The sequence below is a fragment of the Pristis pectinata genome, chromosome 7, assembly GCF_009764475.1.
Source record: "Pristis pectinata isolate sPriPec2 chromosome 7, sPriPec2.1.pri, whole genome shotgun sequence".
NCBI classification, from domain to species: Eukaryota; Metazoa; Chordata; class Chondrichthyes; order Rhinopristiformes; family Pristidae; genus Pristis; species Pristis pectinata.
This window is the reverse complement of record NC_067411.1, coordinates 103270513-103298492: the sequence shown is the minus strand read 5'-3', so window position 1 is coordinate 103298492 and position 27980 is coordinate 103270513. Positions and strand designations below refer to the sequence as shown.

At 40.5% G+C, this 27980-nt stretch overlaps 1 protein-coding gene across 4 annotated transcripts in view; it reads left to right on the top strand.

The window, feature by feature from the left end:
- Positions 1–27980, top strand: part of LOC127572877 (zinc finger FYVE domain-containing protein 16-like) — a 61799-nt gene that overhangs the window by 8985 nt on the left and 24834 nt on the right. For 3 of the 4 annotated variants that reach the window (XM_052020584.1, XM_052020582.1, XM_052020581.1), the window contains 5 exons: positions 60–2344; positions 3983–4082; positions 14057–14239; positions 27214–27371; positions 27544–27787. In XM_052020584.1, the coding sequence (XP_051876544.1) occupies positions 60–2344; positions 3983–4082; positions 14057–14239; positions 27214–27371; positions 27544–27787 (2970 nt within the window). The remainder of the gene's footprint in view (positions 1–59; positions 2345–3982; positions 4083–14056; positions 14240–27213; positions 27372–27543; positions 27788–27980) is intronic. The other variant, XM_052020585.1, reaches the window with a different exon arrangement.

The window sequence follows — 27980 nt, the reverse complement described above, 5'->3', positions numbered from 1 at the left end:
GTTAATTTTGGATTTCATTAAAAACTGTAATGTAACATCAAGCATTTTGTTCTTTTTAGATGAAAACGATTTTTGCAGGCCTCCTGGAGGAGGGACCATAACTTCAGATTATCCACCTTGTCACTCAAAGTACTCCGCAGACTTGACTGAAGCCTGTGCTCAGACTGCAGTCGACACCCTCTCATTTGATGCATCTTATAATCTGGTTGGGGCTGATTCATTGTTGCCAAGTAACGTTGATGCTAAAGAAACTTTACGACAATCTCAAAAAACTCTTACAGGACTGGACTTGCTATCTACCGTTGATAATAGAACGTCTGATGATACAGAACAATTTAGTCACAGCAGAGGCAGTAGGCCCATCTGTGATTTAATTAGTGACACTGAAAGTGTGACTCATGAAACAAATGATTACGAGGTTGATGATGAACTTGAAATTAAACATATTGAAGACCAGGCCAGTGGCTCCCTGCTGATTGATTTTAACCAGTCCTCTCTTCCAGTTCATGCTGGAAAAGTAAAATGTTCAGGAGAAGGCAGTTTTGGAATCACAAACTTGTTGGAGCTGGACATTTCTTTTCACAATAGTACAGAAAATGAGGCGCAGAATTCAGGACATATTAGTGGAGGAATAAGGAACCAGGAATATTCAATCCAGCATGAGAATTCTGATGAGCTCGAAGATGATGAATCTCAAAAAGAAGAGGAGAATTTTGATAAAGTGTCCCAGTGTGAAGAACGAGAAGAGTTCTCAGTTACTTCACAGCAAACCAAAGAAGTCAGTTCGGTAATTGAAGATGCAGTTGGATTCAGTGATTGCAAAGTACAGGAGCCTTCTGACAATGCAAGATTGGCTGTGTGTGCGGATTTGAACAGTGTCAGAACTGTGGCTTTGTGTGGGTTAGGAGATGTGGAAACTGGACTGGAAGTTGAAAAGGAATTTTTAAAAGTCAGATATACATGCAATGCCTCTTCAACAAAAAATGCTAATAAAGTAGACTGTTCAAATAATTCCATCAGCTCTTCTTTATTGAATTCCGATTCCACAATAAACTCAGTAGATCCAGAGTGGGATTCAGAGCACAGACCGCCTCAGAAAGAATGTAATGCAACTGTAGGCTGTGACTCGGCTAAGTGCTTAATTACAAACTCTGATAAGTTGGACTCCGAACCACATAATCAAGAAATACCTTTTGTGGATGATACCAACCAGAATTTGGAGCATAATAGTGATATTTCGTTAGAGGAACATTTATGTTCTGGAGGTGAAGAGAATATTGATGAAAAGGATGAAAGTTATCCCAATACAGAATGGATGCAACAGAAGGAAAGTCTGGTAATGTCAGACACTATCGCAGAAGCTGTGGTTAAGCCATTTGAAGAGATACCGAATAATATAAGTGACACAGAAGCAGTGTTGACTTGTAAAGAACTTGCAGCTGAGTTTTCATTTGATGATATCCATAAAGATGGATATGATGATATAAATGATGTTTTTGTTAGTGATGCTGAGCTTGATGCATTCTTAATGGAACAGAATGATCACTGTAATTTGAAAGAAGCTGTGATAGGCCCTTTGGCTAATAGTTTTTCAGAACCTAGTGCAGGTCAAATTGATCTGCCTGAGACGTATGATTTTCTGAATCTTCCTGAAGCTACTGTGGCTGTTGATAGGGGTCTTCAATCCCAGGAGGAAGAAACTCTGCAGCTGGTTGATCATGGAACAGAGTCTTTGACAGCAAATATACAAAGTGTTCCGTCTACAACAGAAAATGCTTCAGTGCACTGTCCTGTAAATGATGTACAGTTGGAGATAACTCATAAACCAATCCGAACCAAAGACAGCCAGCCAGCGTCCTCCATTGACACTAGTCACGTAGTTAACGATACCCATAATAATCAAATTAACTTTGGAGGAGCTAGACCCAAACTCTTCAATTCTCAAGCAAAAGTTATACCAAAACAAGATCAGAACAACCTAGTAGGTGATAATATTGAGGTTGTTGGTGGCAGTTTAGATCAATGTGCAGTGTATATTGATACAAAAGGCACTGTTTCTGAACCAGACCAAGATGCATCCATTTCAAGCTCCGTTTATAATTATGTTCGAGGTACAGAAGATGGGACCCAAGTGTTGGGACCATCATATGATTCCATCACGTGTGATGATACTGGAAGTGCAGAAGAAGGTACTTGTGGTGCTGAACAGTTTATCAAAGAAGCAGCTGTACTTGGACAGAACCAGCCACAATGGATACCAGATTGTGAAGCTCCAACCTGTGCTCGTTGCCATGCTAGATTTACTTTCACCAAGAGGAGACATCACTGCAGAGCATGTGGAAAAGTGAGTACTGTGTCACAATGTACTTATGAAATAGAAGTTCCTTCAGTCTGCTTCAGCATTCAACAGGATCACGGCTCATCTACCACAGATACCGTTTTACTGTCCTGTCCCCCTCTCCTTTGATTCCTTTAATATCCAGAAATCTATTGATCTCTGCTTTGAATGCAATCAATGGTCCATGTCTCCAGAGCCCTCCAGGGCAGAGAATTCCAGAGGTTCCTCTCTGTCCTAAATGCTTGGTCCCTTAGTTTGATATTTTGAGTCCTAGTTTGATACTCTGGTAAGAAGAAACATCCTCCCTGCCTATAAAAACCTAACAGTTTTATTTCAACAAGGTCACCTCTTATTCTTCTAAATTCTGGAGAATAGACCTTTTCACTTTGCATGTTAAACCTGCCAGCCCAGGAGCCCGTCTGGTGAATTTTAGTATATCCTTTTCTTCAGGTGTGGGGGCCAGAATTGTACATGGCCAAGGCCCTAGTAAGACATCTTTATTCTCCTCCAAATCCTCTGGCAATAAAAGCAAAAATATTATTTGCTTTCCTAATTGCCCACTACATCTGCATGTTAGTTTTTAGTGACTTGTATTCAAGGAGGCTCAGGGTCCTTTGAATAGGGGCGGCACGGTAGTGTAGCGGTTAGCGCGACGCTATTACAGCACCAGCGATCGGGGTTCGATTCCCGTCGCTGACTGTAAGGAGTTTGTACGTTCTCCCTGTGTCTGCGTGGGTTTCCTCCGGGTGCACTGGTTTCCTCCCACATTCCAAAGACGTACACGTAGGTTAATTTGGGTTTCAAATGGGTGGCGCGGACTCATTGGGCCGGAAGGGCCTGTTACCACGCTGTAAATAAAATTTTAAAAAATGTAAAATATTTCCCCATGTCTTATCATTTTAAAAAAATACTCAGTAGAACCATAGAACCATAGAAAACTACACCACAGAAAAACAGGCCATTTGGCCCTTCTGTTCTGTGCCGAAACATTATTCTGCTAGTCCCATTTACCTGCCCCCAGCCCATACCCCTCCAGACCTCTCTCATCCATGTATCTATCCAATTTACTCTTAAAAGTTGAGAGTGAGCCCGCATTTACCACATCAGATGGCAGCCCTTCGGCTTTTTGTTAAAGCTTGGAGCCCCAACAGAATTCAAAGAGATGTATCTGCACAGATATTGGCAAATAATACACGTACTGTATCCAGTTGTCACATATCGATCATGTTATAGGAACTCAGTGTTTCTATTTTGTGGCTAATCCTACATTTTCCACATTGTACCGTATCTGCCATGATTTTACCCTTTCACACAGCTTGTCTAAATATTTAAAAATATTTCCCAGCTGCCACGTTTATATTCTCCCAGAAATTAATAGCCCTTCAAATCCATGTGATTTTTCATAAAAGCTATATTTTCAAATTTCATTGTACTTAGTTTTGTATACATCTTTTGCACAATATAAAGTATTTGTATCTTCACTCTTCCCACCTATTTTTCTTTTATGTACTTTATTGTAAGCTGAAAATGCTTATTGACTTTGAGTTTCCCATGTTGGAGACTACTGTTTGTCTTAAAAGCAAAACAACAAATGTAATTTTGTTTTCATTATGCTATTTATTAACAATTTGCTCTCTCTTTTAGGTTTTCTGTGCTGCCTGTTGTTATCAAAAGTGTAAACTTCAATACCTGGAAAACAAAGAAGCTCGTGTTTGTGTTGTCTGTTATGTTACCATACAGAAAGGTAAGCAATTTAAGTAACTATCAGTCTGGCCTTTTTTTTAAATATACCCTCATTATTAAGCACAGTTATCTGTTATTTAGTAAGTTTTTTTCATTCTATTGAATAACGTTCTTCCTTTTATAGAAAGGTCGATTTGTGAGGGAGAAAAAGGTCATAAACCATTTTTAAAAAAACCTTTGGAAGTGGGGAATAGAGAGATTTCCACTGAGGTGCCCTAAGATTTAAAACAGAATTCAGCTGACTGATTCCTTATCTTTGTGCACTTGGTTTGAATGCCACCTGTTTCTGATGTTGGCACATTAGTCATGGACATGCTGATAGGATATTTGACTTGCACGACATATGTGCCTTCCTTGAAGCATGGTTCTCAACTCCAGTGGGTAACTCTGTTCAGTAGATCTTGACACTTTGATTTCTTTTCTGGTTTCTATTGGATTCTTATGTGACGTACTTTTTTTTGTTAAAGCTTGGAGCCCCAACAGAATTCACAGAGATGTATCTGCACAGATATTGGCAAATAACACATACTATATCCAGTTGTCACATATCGATCATGTTATAGTTAGCCTGAGAGCTTGCTCAGATCAGTGGACCAATATGTGGTATTGCGATAACTTTTTAAATTGTATTAGTTAAGGCAGTATGTCGCTGCGCCATGCCATAAAATCCAAAGCTCAAGTCCAGATTTGTGCTCAGTTACTGCATGTTTGCTCGCGTCCCACTTTGAGCATTTGCATATTTATGAAGAGGGACAAACATCTACGTTTCCTCTTCTTGAGGACTAATGCTTTTTAAAATACTTTCGTGGACAAGAGATGAATACAACATGAGGACGAATTTGGAGGTCTTTTGGAAAAATAGTTTGTCACCACTTACTAACCAGCTGCATTTCATGATGAATGACTAAATGCAACATGTAATCTGGTTACCGCACTTATCTTTTGCAACAGTATGTCTTCAGCAGGAGGAGAAAATGCAGTTGTTGACAAACAAAAATTATAATGACCTGAAATGTGTGTCTGCAATAGCAGCAAAAAAAACTCAGTGATCATCTTCATTTACACCTTGAAACCGAGAGCAGCTTCTGAGTACACATGAGCAGTTGAACACATAATTCCAGATATTGGTGTCAGTCATTCCCTGATCCCACAGGGAGTGCAGCTTTGATCCTTCTCCAGCATAATCTTCAGAGAGAAGTGATTCTGACAAGGTTAAGGTTTTTTTTGAATGATTCTTGTTGCTTAAAAAAACCCTAAAAATGTCACTTTTAATTGCATGATGTGTTAAGAAATTTTAATAATTTCTACTTAACCTGCTTGATGATAAATATTCACTTATTGTGAGGGTTTTTTTTGCTCAGATACATATTTTAAAATCTAAATTTTATTTCCTTCTGCCGTAATCTTGTGAATTCTGATCTTCATTTTGCTTTCTGTAAACTGTTTTAAATATTTTACTTTTGGTTTGCTGTTTGAAAATTCTTTGATATGATTGCCTGCACAGCCTGTCAGATGATATTACTGTTGCTGGGTGCTGAGAATTCCCCATAGCAAATGGCTTTTGGAAAAGAGAAATTCACACCAAAAGGATTCTTGATCTTTATGGGCAGCTTTCTTCTTGGTCAACGCTGATGAATGCAAAATCTAGTCCAGTGTTTAGGCCCTGTCTCAAAAAAGTTGCGATAGGTTCTCTGTTGATCATCTAGCATTGGAGTAACCCACCAGTGGATTATAAGTTTGAAAGAACTCTTTCAAAAATGTCCTCCAGGTGGTGTATTGTCAAAAGTAGTATGTTTAACACAAAAGCCTGCAAAGAACACAATTTTAACTTTCAGTTTCTCATGTGAAGGGCACAATTAATTTCTGAGGCTTTAATGGTCTAACATAAAGTGGAAGAGAATAGTTTAACTTAAAGCATGAGGAGTAGAAGTGGCAATCATGAGGATTTTACTCGTGTATGTGTTATTGAAGTTCTCCTTCAGTATCAATGTTCAATATTATTATATTGATCAAATTACCAGGTCCAAGAAAGGTTGTGGATCATCTGTTCTATTTGATAACATTAAGTCCACACAATACCATTGGATGAAATATAGCATAAAACCAGAAATGCTGGAAATACTCACCAGGTCAGGCTGCATATGTAGAGAGAGAAACAGCTGATGTAATGTTGTCCCATGGTATAATTTCCTTGTTTTATTTTCCCAAGTATTCTTTGCCTTGGGAACTACTGCAGTTGAGTTGATTATATGAGCCCTGACCACAGCAGCCTGGGATCATAATAATAACACATTGGAAGATGACTACAAGGAATAGTTGCAGCAGGTCCTTTTCTTTTAATTTGCCATTGCAGTTTTCATTACAAAGGTATATCAGTGTTGCATTCCACACGTCTTCATGCTAATTTTAAGATGTAATTACTGAACTGAATTGTTCTTGTCTCCAATCAACAGTTCTGGAGAGGAACTGCTGACCGTCAGCCCTTTTGTCTTCAGTACATTTTGGATTCCACATGTGCTTACTGAAACAGAGAAATCTGAAATGTCCTAAAATTCTACTGTTATAGTGGTGGTTGGCCCCACGGAAATAAGTTAGAGATATTTAAATAATTAAGAATTTAAAATAGTAACAAATAATTAAAAACTCTTAATTCTCCCATGGAGTTGGCAACCCCATTGAAATCAATTTTTGTACACTCATTCAGCTGTCAACACATTTAATCTTCCACTTTGCTGTTGGACTCGTTACTGAGCCTGCTGGTGAAGTACCCATGTGTTGATTGTTTTATGCCAGGGAAGACTGCTGCATGAATGACAACCCCATTGATTTGTATGGGGTTGCCAACCCTGTAGGTGAAGGTAATTGAGTTATTTTACTTTACTTCAGTGTTCATACATTTATGTGGTGTTTAAATGTCACTAACTAATTTCACTGATACCAATCATTGTTATAACATTATGCCATTTATAACAATAGGCAATATATGTATCCTTGACTATAGCTTATTCATTTACAGTCATGCCTGTTAGTGCACTCTGTTGTGTCGTGAAGTTAGAGTCATAGTTACACAGCACGGTAACAGGCCCTTCGGCCCAGCTTGTCCATGCCGACTAAGATGCCTACCTGGGCTAATCCTATTAACCTGCATTTGGCCCAAACCTGTCTAAACCTTTCTTATCCACGTTTCTGTCCAACTGTCTTTTAAACATTATAAATGTTCCTGCCACTACCGCTTCATCTGGCAGCTCACTCCATATACCCACCATCCTCTGTGGGAAAAACCTCCCCCTCAGGTCTCCTTTAAATCTTTTCCCTCTTACCTTAAACCTGTGCCCTCTAGTTTTACACTCTCCTACCCTGGGGAAAAGACTGTGACCACCCACCTTATCAATGCCCTTCATGATTTTATAAATCTCTATAAGGTCTCCCCTCAGCCTCCTTCACTCCAGAGAAAACAGTCTCAGCCAATCTGATTTCTCCAAATTGTACCTCAGGGATCTGTTCTGGGACCCTTACTCTTTGTGGATGAGGAAGTGGAGGGATGGGTTAGTAAGTTTGCGGATGACACAAAGGTTGGACGTGTAGTGGATAGTATAGAGGGCTGTCAGAGGTTTCAGAGGGACATAGATAGGATGCAGATTTGGGCTGAGAAGTGGCAGATGCAGTTCAACCCAGATAAGTGTGAAGTGGTTCATTTTGGTAGGTCAAATATGATGGCAGAATATAGTCTTAATGGTAGGACTCTTGGCAGTGTGGAGGATCAGAGGGATCTTGGGGTCCAAGTCCGTAGGACGCTCAAAGCATCTGCGCAGGTTGACTCTGGTTAAGAAGGCATATGGTGTATTGTCCTTCATCAATCGTGGAATTGAATTTAGGAGCCGTGAGGTATTGTTGCAGCTATATAGGTCCCTGGTCAGACCCCACTTGGAGTAATGTGCTCAGTTCTGGTCGCCTCACTACAGGAAGGATGTGGAAGCCATAGAAAGGGTGCAGAGGAGATTTACAAGGATGCTGCCTGGAATGTGGAGCATGCCTTATGAAAGCAGGTTGAGGGAACTTGGCTTTTTCTCCTTGGAGAGATGGAGGATGAGAGGGGACCTGATAGAGGTGTATAAGATGATGAGAGGCATTGATTGGGTAGATAGAGGCTTTTCCCCAGGGCTGAAATGATGGCCCCAAGAGGACATAGGTTTAAGGTGCTAGGGAGTAGGTATAGAGGAGATGTCAAGGGTAAGTTTTTTACTCAGAGAGTGGTGAGTGCGCGGAATGGGCTGCCGGCAACGGTGGTGGAGGCTGATATGATAGGGTCTTTCAAGAGACTGTTGGATGGGTACATGGAGCTGAATAAGATAGAGGGCTATGGGTAAGCCTAGTAATTTCTAGGGTAGGGACATGTTCGGCACAGCTTTGTGGGCCGAAGGGCCTGAATTGTGCTGTAGGTTTTCTATGTTTCTAATTGAAGCCCTCCAGTCCTGGCAACATCCTTGTGCATCTTTTCTGCACCCTCTCCAGCTTAATCACATCCTTCCTGTAGCTGAGCGACCAGAACTGCGCACAGTGCTCTCAGTGCAGTCTCACCAACATCTTGTACAGCTGTATCATGACATCCCGACTCTTGTATTCCGTGCCCCGACCAATGAAGGCAAGCATGCCCTGTGCCACCTTTACCATCCTGTTAACTACGTCACCACTTTCAGACAACTATGTACTCGTATCCCTAGGTCTCTCTGTCCTACAACGCTGCCCAGGGCCCTGCCATTCACTGTATGTCCTGCCCTGGTTCAGCTTCCCAAAAGGCATCACTTTGCGTGTGAGAGTTAAATTCCCTCTGCCGTTATTTTACCCACTTTCCAGTTGATCTTGGTCCTGTTGTAACCTTAGACAACCTTCTTCACTGTTCACTGCATCACCAGTTTTGGTGTTGTACAGAATTAAAAAGTAGTTTTCTTTCCTGGTGGTTGCTGCCATCTGATATCTACAGGGATGGTACTGATGGGTATGCGGCTGTTGCATTTGGGAAGAGAAGGGTTAGGTCGGTTTTCCACTCCTGATTGCTGCTCGTCCGCTGTTTCGCAGTGAATGTGTAGGCTGTGATTATCAGCTGTGGCTTAGTGACAGAACTCTTGTCTGTAATTGGAAAGTTGAGTTAAAGTCCCATTCCAGAAGCTGGAGCCCAAAATTTTAGGCCAACACACAAAGATGTGACCTGTATGGCTAACACGAGGGGGCTTAATTTTAAGGTGATTGGAGGAAGGTATAAGGGGGATGTCAGAGGTAAGTTTTTTTACGCGGAGAGTGGTGGGTGCGTGGAACGCACTGCCTGCAGAGGTTGTGCGGGTAGATACATTAGGGACATTTAGGACACTCTTAGATAGCCACATGAATGATAGAGAAATGGGGGGCTATGTGGGAGGGAAGGGTTAGATAAATATTAGAGCAGGATAACATGCCGGCACAACATCGTGGGCCGAAGGGCCTGGACTGTACTGTAATGTTCTATGCTCTATATGGATTGGAGAGCTTGAGTTATCAAGAGAGATTGAATAGGCTAGGTTTGTTATCCCTTGAGCAACGAAGGCTGAGAGGTGAAGTGACAAAGGTATATAAAATTAAGAGAGTCATAGATAGGGTAGGTAGCCAGTGTCTGTTTCCCATGGTAGGAGTGTCTAAAACTAGAGGGCATAGGTTTAAAGTGAGAGGAAGGAGGTTCAAAGGAGATCTTTCACACCAAGAGTAGTTAGTGTCTGTAGTTTAGCTGCCAGAGGAGGTGGTGGAGGCAGGAACAGTCACGTAAGAACGTAAGAAATAGGAACAGGAGCAACAATGTCTAACAAGCATCTTGATAGGTACTTGAAGGATCAAGGCATGGAGGGTTATGGGTTTAATGCAGGCAAGTGGGATTAATGTAGATAGACATGGTGGTCAGCAGAGATGAGATGGTCCGAAGGGCCTGTTTCTATGCTGTACAACTCTGACTTTACGAAGTGCTGTCTTTCAGATGAGAATTTAAACTGTGGCCACATCTGCCCTCTTAGATGGCTATGAAAGATCTTGTGACACCATTTTGAACAAGAGAGGGGAAGCCACCTTCTCCCCCCCCCACCCCCCCAGCCCAATATTTTCAATGGGTCTAAAACATCACCTTGGTTCTGTGTGGCCAAGTGTGTACAAATTGGCTGCCATGTTTCCTGCTAAGTGACAACATTTCAAGAGAACTTTATTCATTTTACAGTATTTTGAAACGCACTGAGGATAAGAAATGCAAGTGTTTTCGTATGGTTCAATTGAGATGCCTGCCACATGACATTGTCACTTAGGTTATGTATTTGAACTTGACATCACATGCAAACATATCTTGCACAGGTTTCTAGTTTCAGGTGATAAGGGAATATGAGAATGCTGGGTGGGAAAGGCTAATCATTTAACAAGTTGATTATTGAAACTAAGCTTCAGTCTTAATTTAAAACAAAGTTTCTTGAATTCAGAGTGTTTTTAATATCAACAAAAGAGTTACCTTTTTGTTCTTAATTTTCATTATAGGGTAAATTAACATAGAGTTATACAGTACCGTAACAGGCCCTTCAGCCCAACTCTTCCACATCAAACAGGGTGTCTCCTTGAGCTGGTCCCATTTGCCTGTGTTTGGCCCATATCCCTCTAAACCTTTCATATGCATGCCCAAAGGTTTTCTAAATTTCGTACCCACCTCTACAGCTTTCTCTGGCATCTTGTTCTGTATACCCACCACCCTCTGTGGGAAAACGTGCCCCTCCAGTCCCTTTTTAAATTTTACCCTCTGACATTAAACCCATCCCCTCTAGTTTTAGACTCCCCCGTCGTGCCATGACATCGTAACACATTTGTTGGGTGGGGATCTTTCCTGATTTTGCGTTTATCGTAACCAAATTGGGTTAAACCTAGACATTTGGATTTAAGTACATTATAAGATGTACAAATGAGTCAAAAATTGAACCATAGAACACTACAGCACAGAAAACAGGCCATTCGGCCCTTCTAGTCTGTGCCGAAACATTATTCCGCTAGTCCCATTTACCTGCCCCCAGTCCATTCAGTCCACTGAATTGGATCCAGATACAAGATTGATCTTTGGCCCTTGGATTTTCAGTTATGTCATTCTCATGCCTTGCAATCAGCACAAGCCAGGTATCTACACTTATTACAATACTTTATGATACTAGTCAGGTGGTAGCAATTAAGGTGACCTCATGTTGGTTAAGCTTCAGGATTATTAAATAGTGGAAGGAATTTTGTTCAAAAGTGTATGATGAGTACTTCACTCGATCATCTTTTCCTTATAGTTTGCTTCAAAATTGCTAAAGTGACAGAACTGAAAGAAATAGTTCTGTTTCTCCTTCCCAATCCTCTTTCCCACTGCTTCTCTCCAACCCAGAAATGTTTTCCCCCAATATTTACATGCAACAGTCGCAATTTGTCTTCCTTCTCAATTCCATGATTGAGGTAGGCCCATGAAATATTACCAGCCATCTACTCTCAACTAATTTTCCCCAAGTTTCTTCTATTTCTGAAAATTTTCATATTAAAACTCAATTTACTGTGGGTTCAATGCCCAATTACATTGTTGATGCACAGGCTGCTGAATGGTCAATGTTTCTGGTCCTTTTTAGATGATGAATGTTCATGTAGCAAAATGGAATGTTCCATTGTCAATATTGAATATTCCTCGGTAAATTGACAAAACAATGCTGAACAAAATGATGCTGAACAAAATTTTTCATTTTAATTTCAATTTTGAATGTCATTGAAACCTGAATGCATGATTGAGAATTTAGAATTGAATTTGGGATAATTTTATAACTTGGGTTAATTGAATATGCTCAGACTTGTTATAGACAAGAAGCAGTAGTTACTTTAAGATGCAGACCATCATTTCATTTCTTTGAAATAATTATGAATCCATTTCACAGATGTGAATGTCAAATATCTAATTATTTAACACCCAGTTCTTTAAAATGTGTGCACTCTTGTGTAAATGGTTCCATTTGGGTGTATTCATAAACTGTCTTCCACAGTGAGGGGTGGCATCTTTCATTACAATAGACCAATTTTAATGTATTTAGGTTATCTTTTATATTGAAGTATAAAGGATGACTTGAAACGGTGTACAGTTGTACACTGAAATGTAGTGTTTTGTTTAAATAACTAGTAATTAATCTTATAATGGATTAATATGAAAATCAAACTTTAAATGTTTTAGCCAAGACAAGAATAGTTTAATCCCTTATCAGTTATGCAGTTAGTTTTATTCTGCCTTTTAAACTAATGGCATCATAGAGAGATGCAGCACATAAACAGGCTCTTTGGCCCAGTCACCCATTGACACTAATCCTACATCAGGGCCGTTCTTTCATTGTCCCCGCATTCTTGTCAACTGGCTAGAAGAGAAAGTTTTATTTTCAATACATTTTATTTAAATAATCACCTTTTACACTGAATATTTACATCAGATGATTAAAGAATCATTGAATTTTGAAAATTTATTGTTTGTTCTATTTGCATACCTAATATTTGATTTTTATTTATTGGTTAACATGAAAGTCAAACTTCTAAAGTTTACTTGACCAAAGTGAGTATATTTTAATTCCATAGCAGTTTTACAATTTAATTTTGCCTTTAAAGTAACAAATAGCTAAAAATATATTCTTATTTTGAGTGCATACTATTTAAATGACTGCCCTTATTTACAAGGACTACATAATTGAAGACTTTGCATTTTAAGTGCCAGCTACACTTGCAGAAAAATGGGAGCTTGGTAAATATTTGGAACGTAAAAAGTGATTCTAAATGATTCCATTGAGAAAGGTAGAATTAGGCTTTCAGTCCTATGCTCTCAATGAGGTAGAAATTGCACCACAACTTGAGTAAATGGATTGCTCTGTGGAGTATTGAGTTAGACTCCAGATACTAATTATAAAAAATACTTTTGTTTTGAGTACATGTTACCTAAATGGCCACCTTTTACACTGATCTGCATTAGATAACTTATTATTGGTTCTATTCACATATCTAAGATTCAGCTTTGTAATGGCTTAAGGTGAAAATCAAACTCCTAATGATACCAACATTTATTCTGGATCTGCATTGTTAGCTGATCCCAACTGGAATGGCATTGAGCTCAATACCCATTGCCCCTTGATACTATATAGGGGAAATAATTATAATTACCCACCTGTTCAATGATGGCTATAAAGTAGATTAACAAAACGTTGGGAACACTCAGTTGGTCAGATAGCATCTGTGAAGATGGGGGTGGGGGCAGAAATGTTTTAGGGTCAATGACCTTTTATCAGAACAAAGGTGAATAGTGCTAGAATGCTTCTGTGATTTGAGTGGCCTATATCCTCTGGTTCCCTTGGATCTGTGCTCCATTGTGAAACCCCCTTTCATGGATGAAGAAATGGAAAAAAAAATTAACGTGACATTCAATCATAAAGATAGTTCACCATTTTCCCCAAGTCCTTTGAGAAAGAAATACAGAAAATGGAGTTCATAGATTTTTCACATTTTGGTAAGTTCTGCTCTCCATTCCTTCCATTGTTGTGTGGAGAAAATCTGTGCCAAATGTTTGAATGTGATGTATTCAGCTTTGTATGTGAAAGTGCACAGTTGCCAAGAGTAACACTTGGTGATAGATTATAAAAGTGCACAAAGTAAACTGAAACTTATATAATTGTTATAGCTTAAATATTTCATTTGGGTACTCAAATCTAATCATAAATGTTGCAAACTACAGTATAAGATACAGCTCTTATTGTAAGTTTTCTTTTTCAATAACAGCTTTCAAATCTGAATTCTAGAATTCTGAATTCTAGACCTGTATGAAGGGATGGAGCTTCAACTACTGTGAACAATTTTTCAGAGCATTTCACTTAGTAATTTTGAGAAGAGTTGGGTGGTTTCAGACCAACTGTTGATAAAATATTTGGTCTTTTGCAGCTCAAGCATTTAAGACAATGATGAGTCCAACTGGTCCAAGCCCTAACCCTAATATTCCATCAGAATATTGTTCCACTGTTCCACCTCTGCAACAAGCTCAGGCATCTGGCACCCTCAACTCCCCTCCCCCCACTGTCATGGTACCTGTTTCGGTACTAAAACACCCAAGAAACGAAAGCACAGGTATTTGTTTTAGTTTTATTAGATTTTTCTTTGTTCGTCTAGTAAAAACAAATATATGGAAATTTGTGTTCTATTAAAAAGGATGTAGGTTTTAATTTCATAATGCCATTGACATCTTCATTGAGTTTTATACAAAAATATTCTGTTTACTTTGGTGGGAGGGTAATCTTCTGTTCACACAGCATGTTGGTACTGAAGCACAGAATAATTTATTTTCTTCATTGTCAGCTAAAGTACTTCCACAGTCAGTCAGATTCAGAATAAGCGAATCCCTAATCTGGTAACAGTTCTTGCTTTGGCCTTTCGTTTCCACCAGAGTATGTATGTAGGTTTCACTCATTGGTTGTTCTCATGTCCTTAATGGTTCTCTTTGATTTCATGCCCACTAGATGGCCTAATTGAGCCAGTTGAATACATGATTGTTGGGATTCTTGTAGTCAGGAAAGAGAAGACAAAATCTTGATTCTAGTAATCTGATTTAAATTTGAATCCAGCTGTCAAAGGATAGCTTGCTAACCAATTGCAGCTATCAATTCCAGTGTTCGGTGGAGGTGAAAATTAACAGACATCAAAATAAATCTTCAGAGATAGTGTGATGTACCTGGTTGGTGTCATAAAGCAGGATGTGAATTCTACAAATGTTCCTGCTCTGGACCATGACCCCAAAACTTTAAATTGTAGACATATCTAGTTTATCCCTATAATACTGGTTTTTGCTGTTCCAAGAAAAATAATTGAAAATTGGGCATAGTATTTCTTCCAGTTTCTCCCTTTCTAATAAACTTCTATCCAGAATATCCTTCAGTATTATGAGAGCAGGTCCTCTCCATACTGTAGACCAAGAAATTACAGGGGTAAGGAGAGGAAATGTAAGAACTGTTCAGAATCAGGTTTATTATCACTGACATATGTCATGAAATGTGTTGTTTTGCAGCAGCAGTACAGTGCAAGACATAAAAATGACCTTAAGTTACATAACTAAATAATGTGAAAGAGGAATAACAAGGTAGTATTCATGGACCGTTCAGAAATCTGATGGCGGAAGGGAAGGAGCTGTTCCTGAAACATTAAGTTTGGGTCTTCAGGCTCCTGTACCTCCTCCCCGATGGTAGTATCGTGAAGAGGGCATGTCCCGGGTGGTTCTCAAAATTGGTGTGTTGGAAAGTTTGTGCATAGGAACTCCATCTTTGAACGATGAAGTTATTGTTTGGAATTAACTTAAATCAAATTAGAACATTGAAATATAGAAGCAGAATAAATGCATTCCCCTCAGACTTCTTGTTGGTTGTCTTTAGAGTTTTATAAATTACCTGCCTTCCCTACATATGTGCTTTGTACATAAGTCCTGGCAAGGTTGGTGAAATGCCTCCAGTTTCATCTGACGACGAAGCGCTTGGTGTAATACAGTCAGCTCTAATATTAGGTACAAGAAGAATGCATTTTTATTCTACCAATGTGAGTTTTTTCTACTTTCATCAGCCATCCTGTGGCCTGAGTTAAATTGCCAATTACAAGTGGTCTTGTGCTTTAGACTGATGTGCATTAGAAACTAAGTTTAGTAGGACCTTAGCAACCAAAAATCAGGTGATTTTGATTGCATTTACCTTAGTTGGTTGTGAATCTTGCTGCCAGAGATGTTTAAATAAAGACCAATATCTAATTTACTGTCACAGTCGTACAACACAGAAATGGTCCCTTTGGCCCACTGAGACCATGCCAACCATCAAGCACCCATCGGCACTAATCCCATATTATTTTCCCTACATTCCCAGCTGCACCCCACAGATTCCTCGACTCCCCTACAAACTTGTGGCCAATTAAAATACCAACCTGCATATCTTTGGGATGTGGGAGAAAACTGGAGCACCCAGAGGAAATCCATGTAGTTACAGGTAGAATTTGCAAGCTTCACACAGACTGCTCCAGAAGTCAGGATTGAACTCAGCTGTGAGGCAGCAGCTCTACTGGCTGTACCACTAAGCTGCCTTGTTTTGCCAACATGTTTTTTTAAAATTTACTTTCACTGGTATTCTTTGCCATGAAAGGTATTTTCTATGATGGTTTATTGTTTAATTGATTTTATGTTTATTCAAAGGCAGCGGTACTCCAATGCAGCGTCCAGATGAAGCAGAATGTTGGAATGTTGTTTAGATATAGAAGTGCAGTTGAATCTGATCCAGTTCTGACCCAACTGCAAGCCTTCATCAAGGTTTACTGGATAGTAGTCATCAGCTACTACTAATACTACTTTTTTCAATGTACATCCCTAACCTAAAGACACTGAGATTAATCTGAAGTTTCCTGGTTGCTTTTCAGCTAAGTCGGTAAAGACAGGATATTGAGCCTGGAATTTTTATGTTTGTTCTGTTTCATCCCTTTAATTGCATTTGAGGAACTTTGTTATCTGGTTAGATAAAGTTCCCAGTGGACCGAATTAAAAGATTTCAAGGTCAAATTATTTATACACATCAGCCTCACTGTTTTGGGACGTGACTCTTCATTGAGTTATCAAGCAAAACTTGGTATCAACCTATATGCACAGATATAGGAGAGCTGGTTCAAATCTCAATAAAAGCAAGAAGGAAATAGTGGAGGAGAGCACTTAAGAGCAGAACAACTGAACAAATTGGTTAAGAAATCCTGATTGCATTGCTGTTTTTCTGGGAAAGCATGGTTAATCGATCCACACAAAGTACCTCTTTAACAGTATTTGACTTCAACTCTGGAATATGCTGAAAAAAGTAACATGACCTAGACATCAGGAGTATAATGCAATTTTAAAATTTGGTTTTCTTAAGTCAGTCTTCCCCTGTGAAGTTATTGCATTGCACTGATGGATTGTAAGTAACACACACGTTATAGCTATTTGATGGAAAATTCGTATTGCAAAGCTAAATTGTGTTCTTTCTGTGATTCATGGGTTCAAGTCAACATCACATTAACACCAACTTGTGGTGTGTAAAGGTTCCCTCTTTAACAGCAGTTAGTAAGTGTTCAGTGTCAGTGGTGTGATTCCATTTCTTCCCATAGTCTTGCTGCAGGTTTTGTTGTTCTGGTACAAATCTCAGTGTACAATATAACATGTAACAAACAGACAGATTCTTTAAAGAAGCATTAAAAGGTATATTGTGCTACAACTGCATTTAAACTTCCAATTTCATAATGAATATAAAAATTAAAGTTTTATTTTGATATGGAACCATGAGGTGCTCCCTAAACTTCAATTAAATCTCAAAAAAAAGATGCACAGTAGGCGCTACAAAATTGAATGCAGTTAGGTTCTATGTAGTAGGTTAAACCTTGTTAACGTGTGTTCTTTTGATGTGGGCAAAATACTTTTCAAAGTCTTTTACAAAGAGGCTTTAAGAACATCTTTGAATAGTATCCTCTACATATCTTGTGCATCTTGCTGTGATGATGCTCAGGGTGCCTGTTTCCCGAGTCTGATATTGAATATATGAATGAACTGGCCTGTCTGTCACAGTGGACTAAGCCTAATTAGAGTCTCGATGCTGTCGATGTTGCCTGTGCATTTTATGGAGGTAGTATTGGTGGTACCTCTCCAGTGCCTTGAGATAACTGTGTGAGTAATCGGTTTCTCAGCAGCATATAGGCTGGCAGGAATCACTGCTGTACAGTAGATTGTATGTCTTAAACCTAGTTCAAATTTCACAATGTTCCTCAAATCGCCAAAAGTCATTTCTGGATAGTGAAGACACTGCTGGATTTCATCAAGGATGCTTGCCTTTGGCTTCCAATATATATGAAGCCGTTGATGTTTCCCAGGGTCTTGTCAAAGACTTTATTGGGTTGAGGGTTGAGGGTTAAGGGCAGTGTTATACAACTGGGGCAGGTTGGCAAATGACCATTGTTTAGTGTAAGGCCTCTTGTGTGCTTTATTGAACAAGTACTTCATGGACTTCAGTAAGGCATTTGACAACATCCCACATAATCAGTTAATCAGGAAAGTTCAGATGCATGGGGTCAGTGGAGAATTGGCTGTGTGGATCCAGAACTGGCTTGCCCAAAGAAGACAGGGTGGTGGTTGAAGGGACTTATTCGGGCTGGAGGCCTGTGAGTAGTGTTGTTCTGCAGGGACCTGTGCTGGGACCTCTGTTGTTTGTGATTTATAGAAATGACCTGGATGAGTATGTTGATGGAAGGGTTAGTAAGTTTGCAGACGGTACCAAGATTGGTGGAGTTGTGAGTAGTGTAGAAGTCTGGCGATGGATACAGTGTGATATAGGTCAGCTGCAGATGTGGGCAGAGAAATGGCAGATGGAGGTTAACCCGGATAAATGTGAGGTGTTGCACCTTGGCGGGACTAATGTCAAGAGGCAGTACACTCTTAAGGGAACAACCCTTAACATTGTTGAAGAGCAGAGAGACCTTGGGGTGCAAGTCCATGGCTCATTGAAAGTGGCTATACAGGTAGACAGGGTGGTTAAGAAGGCTTATGGAATGTTTGCACTTATTAATCGAGGTATTGAATATAGGAGTCAAGAAGTTAGAACATAGAACAATTACAGCACAATTCAGGTCCTTCGGTCCGCAAAGCTGTGCCGAACATATCCCTACCCTAGAAATTACTAGGCTTACCCATAGCCCTTTATTTTACTCAGCTCCACATACCTAACAGTCTCTTGAAAGACCCTATCGTATCAGCCTCCACCACCGTTTCCGGCAGCCCATTCCATGCACTCACCACTCTCTGAGTAAAAAAACTTACCCCTGACATCTCCTCTATATCTACTCCCCAGCACCTTAAACCTATGTCCTCTTGTGGCCGCCAATTCAGCCCTGGGGAAAAGCCTCTGACTATCTACCCTATTAATACCTCTCATCATCTTATACACCTCAATCAGGTCCCCCCCTCATCCTCTATCTCTCCAAGGAGAAAAGGCCGAGTTCCCTCAACCTGCTTTCATGAGGCATGCTCCACATTTCAGGCAGCATCCTTGTAAATCTCCTCTTCACCCTCTCTATGGCTTCAATATCTTTCCTGTAGTGAAGTGACCAGTACTGAGCACAATACTCCAAGTGGGGTCTGACCAGGGACCTATATAGCTGCAACAATACCTCACGGCTCCTAAGTTCAATTCCCCGATTGATGAAGGACAATACACCATATGCCTTCTTAACCACAGAGTCAACCTGCGCAGCCACTTTGAGCCTCCTATAGACACGGACCCCAAGATCCTTGTGATCCTCCACACTGCCAAGAGTCCTACCATTAAGACTATATTCCGCCAACATATTTGACCTACCAAAATGAACCACTTCACACTTATCTGGGTTGAACTGCATCTGCCACTTCTCAGCCCAACTTTGCATCCTATCTATGTCCCTCTGTAACCTCTGACAGCCCTCCAAACTATCCACAACACCCCCAACCTTCGTGTCATCCGCAAACTTACTAATCTACCCCTCCATTTCCTCATCCAGGTCATTTATAAAAATCACAAAGAGTAAGGGTCCCAATACAGATCCCTGAGGTACACCACTGGTCACCAACCTCCACTCAGAATACGACCCTTCAACAACCACTCTTTGCCTTCTGTGGGCCAGCCAGTTCTGGATCCACACTGCAATGTCCCCTTGGATCCCATATCTCCTCACCTTCTCCATAAGCCTCGCATGGGGTACCTTATCAAATGCCTTGCTGAAATCCATATACACTACATCTACTGCTCTCCCTTCATCGATGTGCTTAGTCACATCCTCAAAAAATTCAATCAGGCTCCTAAAGCAGGACCTGCCCTTAACAAAGCCATGCTGACTATTCCTAATCATATTATACCTCTCCAAATGTTCATAAATCCTGCCTCTCAGGATCTTCTCCATCAGCTTACCAACCACTGAGGTAAAACTCACAGGTCTATAATTTCCTGGGCTATCCCTACTCCCCTTCTTGAATAAGGGAACAATATCTGCAACCCTCCAATCTTCAGGAACCTCTCCCGTCTTCATGGACGACAAAAAGATCATCGTCAGAGGTTCCGCAATCTCCTCCCTCGCCTCCCACAGCAACCTGGGGTACATCTCATCCGGTCCCAGTGACTTATCTAACTTGATGCTTTCCAAAAGTTTCAGCACCACCTCTTTTCTAATATGTACATGCTCAAGCTTTTCAGGCCACTACAAGTCCCCACTACAATCACCCAGATCTTTATCCGTGGTGAATACTGATGTGAAGTATTCATTAAGTACCTCCGCTATTTCTTCCAGATCCATACACACTTTCCCATTGCTGCACTTGATAGGCCCCATCCTTTCGCATCTCATCCTCTTACCCTTCACATACTTGTAGAACGTCTTGGGGTTTTCCTTGATCCTGCCCGCCAAGGCCTTCTCATATCCCCTTCTGGCTCTCCTAATCTCTTTCTTAAGTTCCTTCCTTTCAGCCTTGTACTCCTCCAGATCTCTAACATTACCTAGCTCTCTGTACCTTTTGTATGCTTTTCTTTTCCTTTTGACTAGATTTATTATAGCCTTCATACACCACGGTTCCTGTATCCTGTCACGACTCCCCTGTCACATCGGAACATGTCTGTTCAGAGCTCCACACAAATATCCCCTGAATATTTGCCACATATCTTCCGTACTTTTCCCAGAGAACATCCGTTCCCAATTTAATCTTCCAATTTCCTGCCTGAGAGTTTCATAATTCCCTTTACTCCAAGTAAACGCCTTTCTAGCCTGTCTGTTCCTATCCCTCTCTAGTGCTAACGTAAAGGAGATAGAATTATGATCGCTATCACCAAAATGTTCACCCACTGAGAGATCTGACACCTGACCAGGTTCATTTCCCAATATCAAATCAAGCACAGCCTCTCCTCTTGCAGGTCTGTCTACATACTGTGTCAAGAACCCTTCCTGAACACATCTAACAAACTCCACCCCATCTAAACCCCTCACCGTCTGGAGATGCCAATCGATGTTTAGGAAATTAAAATCCCCCATCACAACAACTCTGTTATTCTCACACCTTTCCAGGATCTGCTTCCCTATCTGCTCCTCAATAACCCTGTCACTATTGGGCGGCCTATTAAAGACACCCAGCACCGTTATCGACCCCTTCCTGTTCCTAACCTCCACCCACAGAGACTCCGTAGACAATCCCTCCACGACGTCCACCTTTTCCGCAGCCGTCACACTATCTCTGATCAACAGTGCCACTCCCCCACCTCTCTTGCCTCCCTCCCTGTCCTTCCTGAAACATCTAAAACCCGGCACTTGAATCAACCATTCCAGCCCTGGAGCCATCCAAGTCTCTGTAATGGCCATCATTATGATGCATATCTATAGGACTCTGATTAGGCTGCATTTAGAGTATTGCGTGCAATTCTGGAAGGATGTGAAGGCTTTAGAGAGGGTGCAGAGGAGGTTTACTAGGATGCTGCCTGGATTAGAGGGCATGCGCTATCAAGAGAGGCTGGACAAACTTGGGCTCTTTTCTCTGGAGTGGTGGAGGCTGAGGGGTGATCTGTTGGAAGTGTATAAAATTATGAGGGGCATAGATAGGGTGGACAAGCAATATCTTTTTCCCATTATTGAGCGATCCAATATCAGAGGGCATGCATTTAAGGTGAGAGGGGGTAGGTTCAGAAGAGACGTGAGGGGAACGTTTTTTTACTGAGAGAGTGGAGGATGCCTGGAATGCATTGCCTGATAGAGTGGTGGAGGCAAATTCATTTTGGGCTTTTAAGAGGGGCTTGGATGGGCACATGAATGAGAGGAAAATAGAGGTATATGGGCACTCTGTAGGGAGGAGGAATTAGCTATGTCGGCACAACATTGTGGGCTGAAGGGTCTGTTCTGTACTATTCTATGTCCCAAGTCACTGATGACTTGGGGCTCAGCCTGTAACTGTGCTCGATGGCTGAGATTAGAGTGACTTTGACTGAACGGTTATCCATTTGTCCTACAGATTAGCTCCACTCCAGCAGGAAACTTATTGGAAGTGAGGTGCAGATTGTGGTGAGAAAGATTGAGAAGAGTGTTGGGGTAATGATCTAACCTTGCTTGACATCAATCCCAACTGAGATTGGGTATGTTGTGGACCTGCTGGTTAAGATCACAGTTTGCGCTTCAGATATATGATAGAAACAAATTTCTGAGGGCATCTAAATTTGAGGAAGATGCTTCTCAGTTCCTCTTGATTGACAGAAGTCAGGCTTTTTGTAAGTTAAAAAATAGTGGTAGATACTGCTTCCTTTATTTCTCTGGCGCTGTCACATTGTGCCTAGGGCTGGATGGGATCCCCACTCAGATTTGGGGAAGAGCCTTTTGGTCACTGGGAACACACAGGTGTTCCTGGAAATCTGAGGTAAAAGAAAATGGTAGAAATATTTAACAGGTTGGGTACACCTGTAAAGAGAAAAACTGAGTTAATGTTACAGGTCGATGACTTTGCATCTGAATCATCAGTTCTGACATGAACAGGAATGGCTGGTTATTTGTCTCAAATCTCCCAATTCCAGTATCATTTGTTTTTTCGCTCTTCTGCCCTCACTCATGTCCCTCTATCCATATCTTCACCAAGCAGATCAGTAATAATTAATAAGACTTCACCATCCTCTCTTTGGTGGAACCAACAACGTCCACGTCATTTGAATTCTTTTGACTTCCAACTTATCGCAGACATTCAAAACAAGAACAGAAAATGTTCATAACATTCAGCAGGTCAGGTAGTGCGTGTGGGAACACAGTTAATGTTTCAGGTCAAAGACTCTTCATGAGTTCTGTGACTTTTCCATAATCACAGGGCAAAGTCTTGCATGTACATAGGACCTTTGTCAATCTAGATGTCCTAAAGTGTTTGTCAGTAAATTAAGTACTTTTTGAAGTGCAGCCATTGTTATAATGGAGGAAATGCAACAGTCAATTTACATGCAGCAAGTTTCCACAAAGTGATAATAAATGGATACAAAATATGCTGCAGTATACCTGTATCTATACTCTTACATCTTCCCAATTAAGCATTTATAATCACTGAACAAGTTTAGGCTATGCAGCTTCACAAGGATGTTTCACCAGTCAGATTGTGACTAAACCATACCTCAGCCACTTACTTCTATCTCAACAAGAATCTGTTGATTATACTCTTAAAAATTTAAATTTTCACAACCTTGTGGGGAAACAAGTTTTAGATTTCCAGTATTTTTTGTGTGATATATTTGCTTCAAAATTGGAGCATTCCTCAACTTATAAAACTAATGGGAATAGAGGCAAGTTAACGCACTATTTCCTGGTGGTTTTCTGGTGAATCTGTACTGTACCCCACACAAAGTTAATGTGTCCTCACCGAGATCCAATGTCCAATGCTGCATTTCAGGTGCAGTCAGACCAGGGACAAGAACACAAGAAAATGGGTGCAAAAGTGATCACCTGGCCTTTCAAGCCTGCCCTGCCATTCAGTAGAATCATGGCTGATCTGCCCCAGGCTTTAACTCTTCTTCTTTGCCAGTGTCCCATGGTCTTCAATTCTCTGATCTTTCAAATTTATCGATTTAAATATCTCCCGTGATCAAGACTCTACAATGATGCAGAATAGAGAATTCTAGAGATTCAGCACTCTTAGTGAGAAAATATTCCTATGCACCTCCATTTTAAATGACCTCCCTACCACCATCTTGCCATGTCCCCTTGTTCGAGATTCTCTCACTAGTGGAGACATTTTAACAACTACTCGCTTAGGATCTTGTGTTTCACTAAGATCACCCCGCATTCTTCCAAGCTCCAAAGGATGTAGGTCCATCTTCTTTAGCCATTCACAATGGGGCAATTCTCTCATCTCGGGAACTAGCCTATTGAATCTTCTAGAATGCCTCCAATGCATGTATCCTTTTTAAAACTAGACTAAATCTGTACACAATACTCTACATGCAACCTCACCAACACCTGTGCATTTGTAGCAATACATCTATTTCTAAACTCCTAACCCCTTGTAATAAAAGCCAATATACCATTTGTCTTCATTACTTGCTGCACTTGCCTGCTAAGGTTTTGCAATTCAGGCACAAGAGCACCTAAATCCCTCTGTTCACTCATTTGTGATCTCTATCTCTCTCTTCCTCCATTTCAATAAAAGTCTGCCATACTGAAGTGCATAATCTCAGACTTTCACACATTAAACTCAGTTTGACAAGTTTTTGCTCACTCAATCTCTCTCTATCTTGCTGCAGGGTATAGATATCCTCTCTGCAGCATGCCCTTCTGCCTACTTGCATGTCATTGGCAAACTTGGATACCTCACACTCTGCATCTTCCTTCAAATCATTAATATAGAAGGTAAATAATTGAGGGCCAAGAACTGATCCTTGGGGCACTCCACTAGTTAGATACTTCAGCTTGATAAAGACCCATTTATTCCAATAATGTCTTTGTGATAACCAGTTTTCCATCCATAGAGAAATAAAGGACTGCAGATGCTCGAATATCTAGATGAAAAACACTATGATGCTGGAGGAACTCAGCAGGCCAGGCAGCATCCATGGAGAAATGGTAGTGTAGCGGTTAGCGTAACACTATTACAGCACCAGCGACCTGGGTTCAATTCCGACCGCTGTCTGTAAGGAGTTTGTACGTTCTCCCCATGACTGTGTGGGTTTCCTCCTGGTGCTTTGGTTTCCTCCCACATTCCAAAGACGCACGGGTTAGGAAGTTGTGGGCGTGCTATGTTGGTGCTGAAAGCGTGGCAACACTTGTGGGCTGCCCCCAGAACACTCTATGCAAAAGATGCACTTCACTGTGTGTTTCGATGTATATGTGACTAATAAAGAAATTTATCTTATAAAAGCAGATAACATTTTGGGTCAGGAACCCGAAACATTGACCGCCTGCTTTTCTCCACGGATGCTGCCTGGCCTGCTGAGTTCCTCCAGACTCAGTGTTTTTCATCTTCCATCCATGGAGCCATAGAGTACTACAGCACAGAAATGGGCCCTTCGCCCTACCTAGTCCATGCTGCGTGATCTTCTGCCTAGTCCCATCTACCTGGACCTGCAACACCTCATACTTGTCTGCATTAAATTCCATGTGTCATTTCTCAGCCCATTTTCCTACCTGGTTAAGATCACACTGCAAGCTTTGATAGCCTTCCTCGCTGTCCACTACGTCCCCAGTCTTGGTGTCATCTGCAAATTTGCTGATCCAATTTACCAGGTTATCATCTAAATCATTAATATAGATGATTCTCTGGCTTCTCCCACTAATCCAATGTTGAATCCATTTTACAGGATTACCCCCCATATCATGAGCAACAGCTTTGTTATGTGGTGTTTTGTCCTTTGCACAGCAGAAATCAGTACCCCATTTTTATATCCACTCTTTTAGAGATGAATCTCAATGGTGGACTGCTTCATCGCCTAGTTTCTGTGTCTTCCTGTGACTGTCTGCATGTGCACTTTCCTATAGGAACCACTGAATGGGAATTGGGGGCAGGAATCCTCTGTCCTTCATTTCTCTCCTTGACTCAGATGGACTGAATCTGGTCATAGAACTTAATTAGGATGTCATAACTGAGTTCAACTAATGCAATAGAGGAAAGGAGTGAAATCTTCTGGAAAGTGCGTTATGTAAGGTGCCCTCATCCAGGAGGTCATTTGGTTAGTCTTAAAATTAGGTTGTGCTCCAATTGATTACTTTTCTGGTTTTGCTATTGTTATGTGACCAAGTGCTTTTGCATTTTGAGGTACGTAAGAGTATGTATTAGTGCATAGAAGAATACAGGCCCTTCGGCCCACGATGTTGTGCTGACATTTTATCCTGCTCTAAGATCTACCTAACCCTTCCCTCCCAGACCGCCCTCCATTTCTCCATCATTCATGTGCCTATCTAAGAGTCTCTTAAATGTCCCTAATGTATCTGCCCCCACCACCTCTGCAGGCAGTTCATTCCACGCACCCACCACCCTCTGTGTAAAAAAAAAACTTGCCTCTGACATCCCCCTTATACCTTCCTCCAGTTACCTTAAAATTATGCCCCCTCATGTTAGCCTCGTGTACGTAATTATTACATAATGAAGCTGTCGCCATTTAAGGATATGTTCACATATTTTGGAAGTTGAGTATTTTGATTGCATAGTATTTGTGGATGACGTGCATTAATATTTTAAAATGGTATTGTTATATCCAATACAAATTATGTAGATGTGATGCTAAGTGGGTAAAACAAATTTTTACACAGAATTTTTACATTAGAATTTACAGACAAGAAATAGGCTGTTTAGCCCAACCAGTTCACACTGCTGTTAATAGTCTAGTCAAGCCTATTTCTGATTTTTTAACCTATTAGTATAACCCTTTATTTCCTCCTCCATGTCTTTGTCCCAACTAGTGCCTGTGGTGCTGAGTCTGTGTTCTTCCCGCACTTGGTAAAGAAATTCCTGTTAACTTCCAATTTGATTTTTTGGTGACTACCTTATATTGATGGCCTCTGGTTTTCCCCTTCTGGGAAACATTCTCTCTGTTTCTGCCCTTTGAAGGTCTTTCATAATTTAAAGCCCTCCTGTAAGTCACCTTCAAGATAAAGAGACAAAAATGGATAATGCTTTCCGGATGGTGTAACTTTGCAGTTCTGGTATCATAACAAATAATTTGCACCCTCTCCAGTGCCTTTTGACCCTTGTCACTTCACTGGCAGCACATGGAAAGAAAAGAATGTCTAATCAAATGTTTAAGGTGTGTACACAAGCTATATTTGAACGTTTGTGTTGCTTGGCCTATTAACTGCTGTGGGTTTATGTGTATCTCTATATCTTTGAACACCACTTCTGAGTCTAGAGTTGATAATTAACCATCATTTTGAACTATTTTATTCTATTTTGATGTTTCTGGTCCTTAATGTTAAGATGTTTTTGATACAAAATCTGTTTAAATTGTGATTCCAAAAACACAATTGAGGCAATAACCGTGATTTATGTGTGATTCTCTGTGATATGTATGAACTCTAAGGTTTTTCTTCTTCTATAGGCACTTTTCCCAGAGAGCACAGAAGGGTTTGGTTTGCAGATGGTATCCTGCCAAATGGAGAAGTGGCAGACCCAACGACAATGACGGGAAGTTCACCAGTTGGCACTGGCAAAGGAACACCAGAAGATGTGCCCAATGTCACTCAAGAACCAAAAATGGTATCAGTTAATTCGAAGTTACCTCCCCCTTGAACAGCAAATCTATATGTTTGTGATGTATTTTATTCAGATAGACTAAAATGTATTTACATATGCATTTGGAGAACTCTACAATATAAGTAAAGTCCTGAATTGCTCTAAATTCAATGTTCTTTTCCCCTCCAACTTTTAGCCTTCATCACACAGTGCAGGAGATCAAGTACTTTCTGATCTTACAAGTCAAGTTGATGCATTGAAGACTGATTCAGTTGTAACAACAGGTTTAGCAAATGTTCAAGATATCAAGGCTGATATTTCTCGAACAGACTACAGAGCACTGGCTGCTGTTGGGAAGTCTGTTCCAAAGATTATGAGCCTCATTCCAGATGATGAGAATGGTCTACCTCCAATTGTTGTAACAACAGGAAAGCAAGAAGGTAATGCTTGATATCTAAAATGCTTAATGAAGTTATTTTGTACATTTCATTCAAATTATTTAGAACGTAAAATCCAAAGTAACTTGTATATATGTAAAATGCTGTTACCTTTACAAAATAGGTACAATTAAAAATGCCATGTTTCACAAAGTATAAATGTACTTTTCTTTCTTTAAAAAAACTGATACATTGG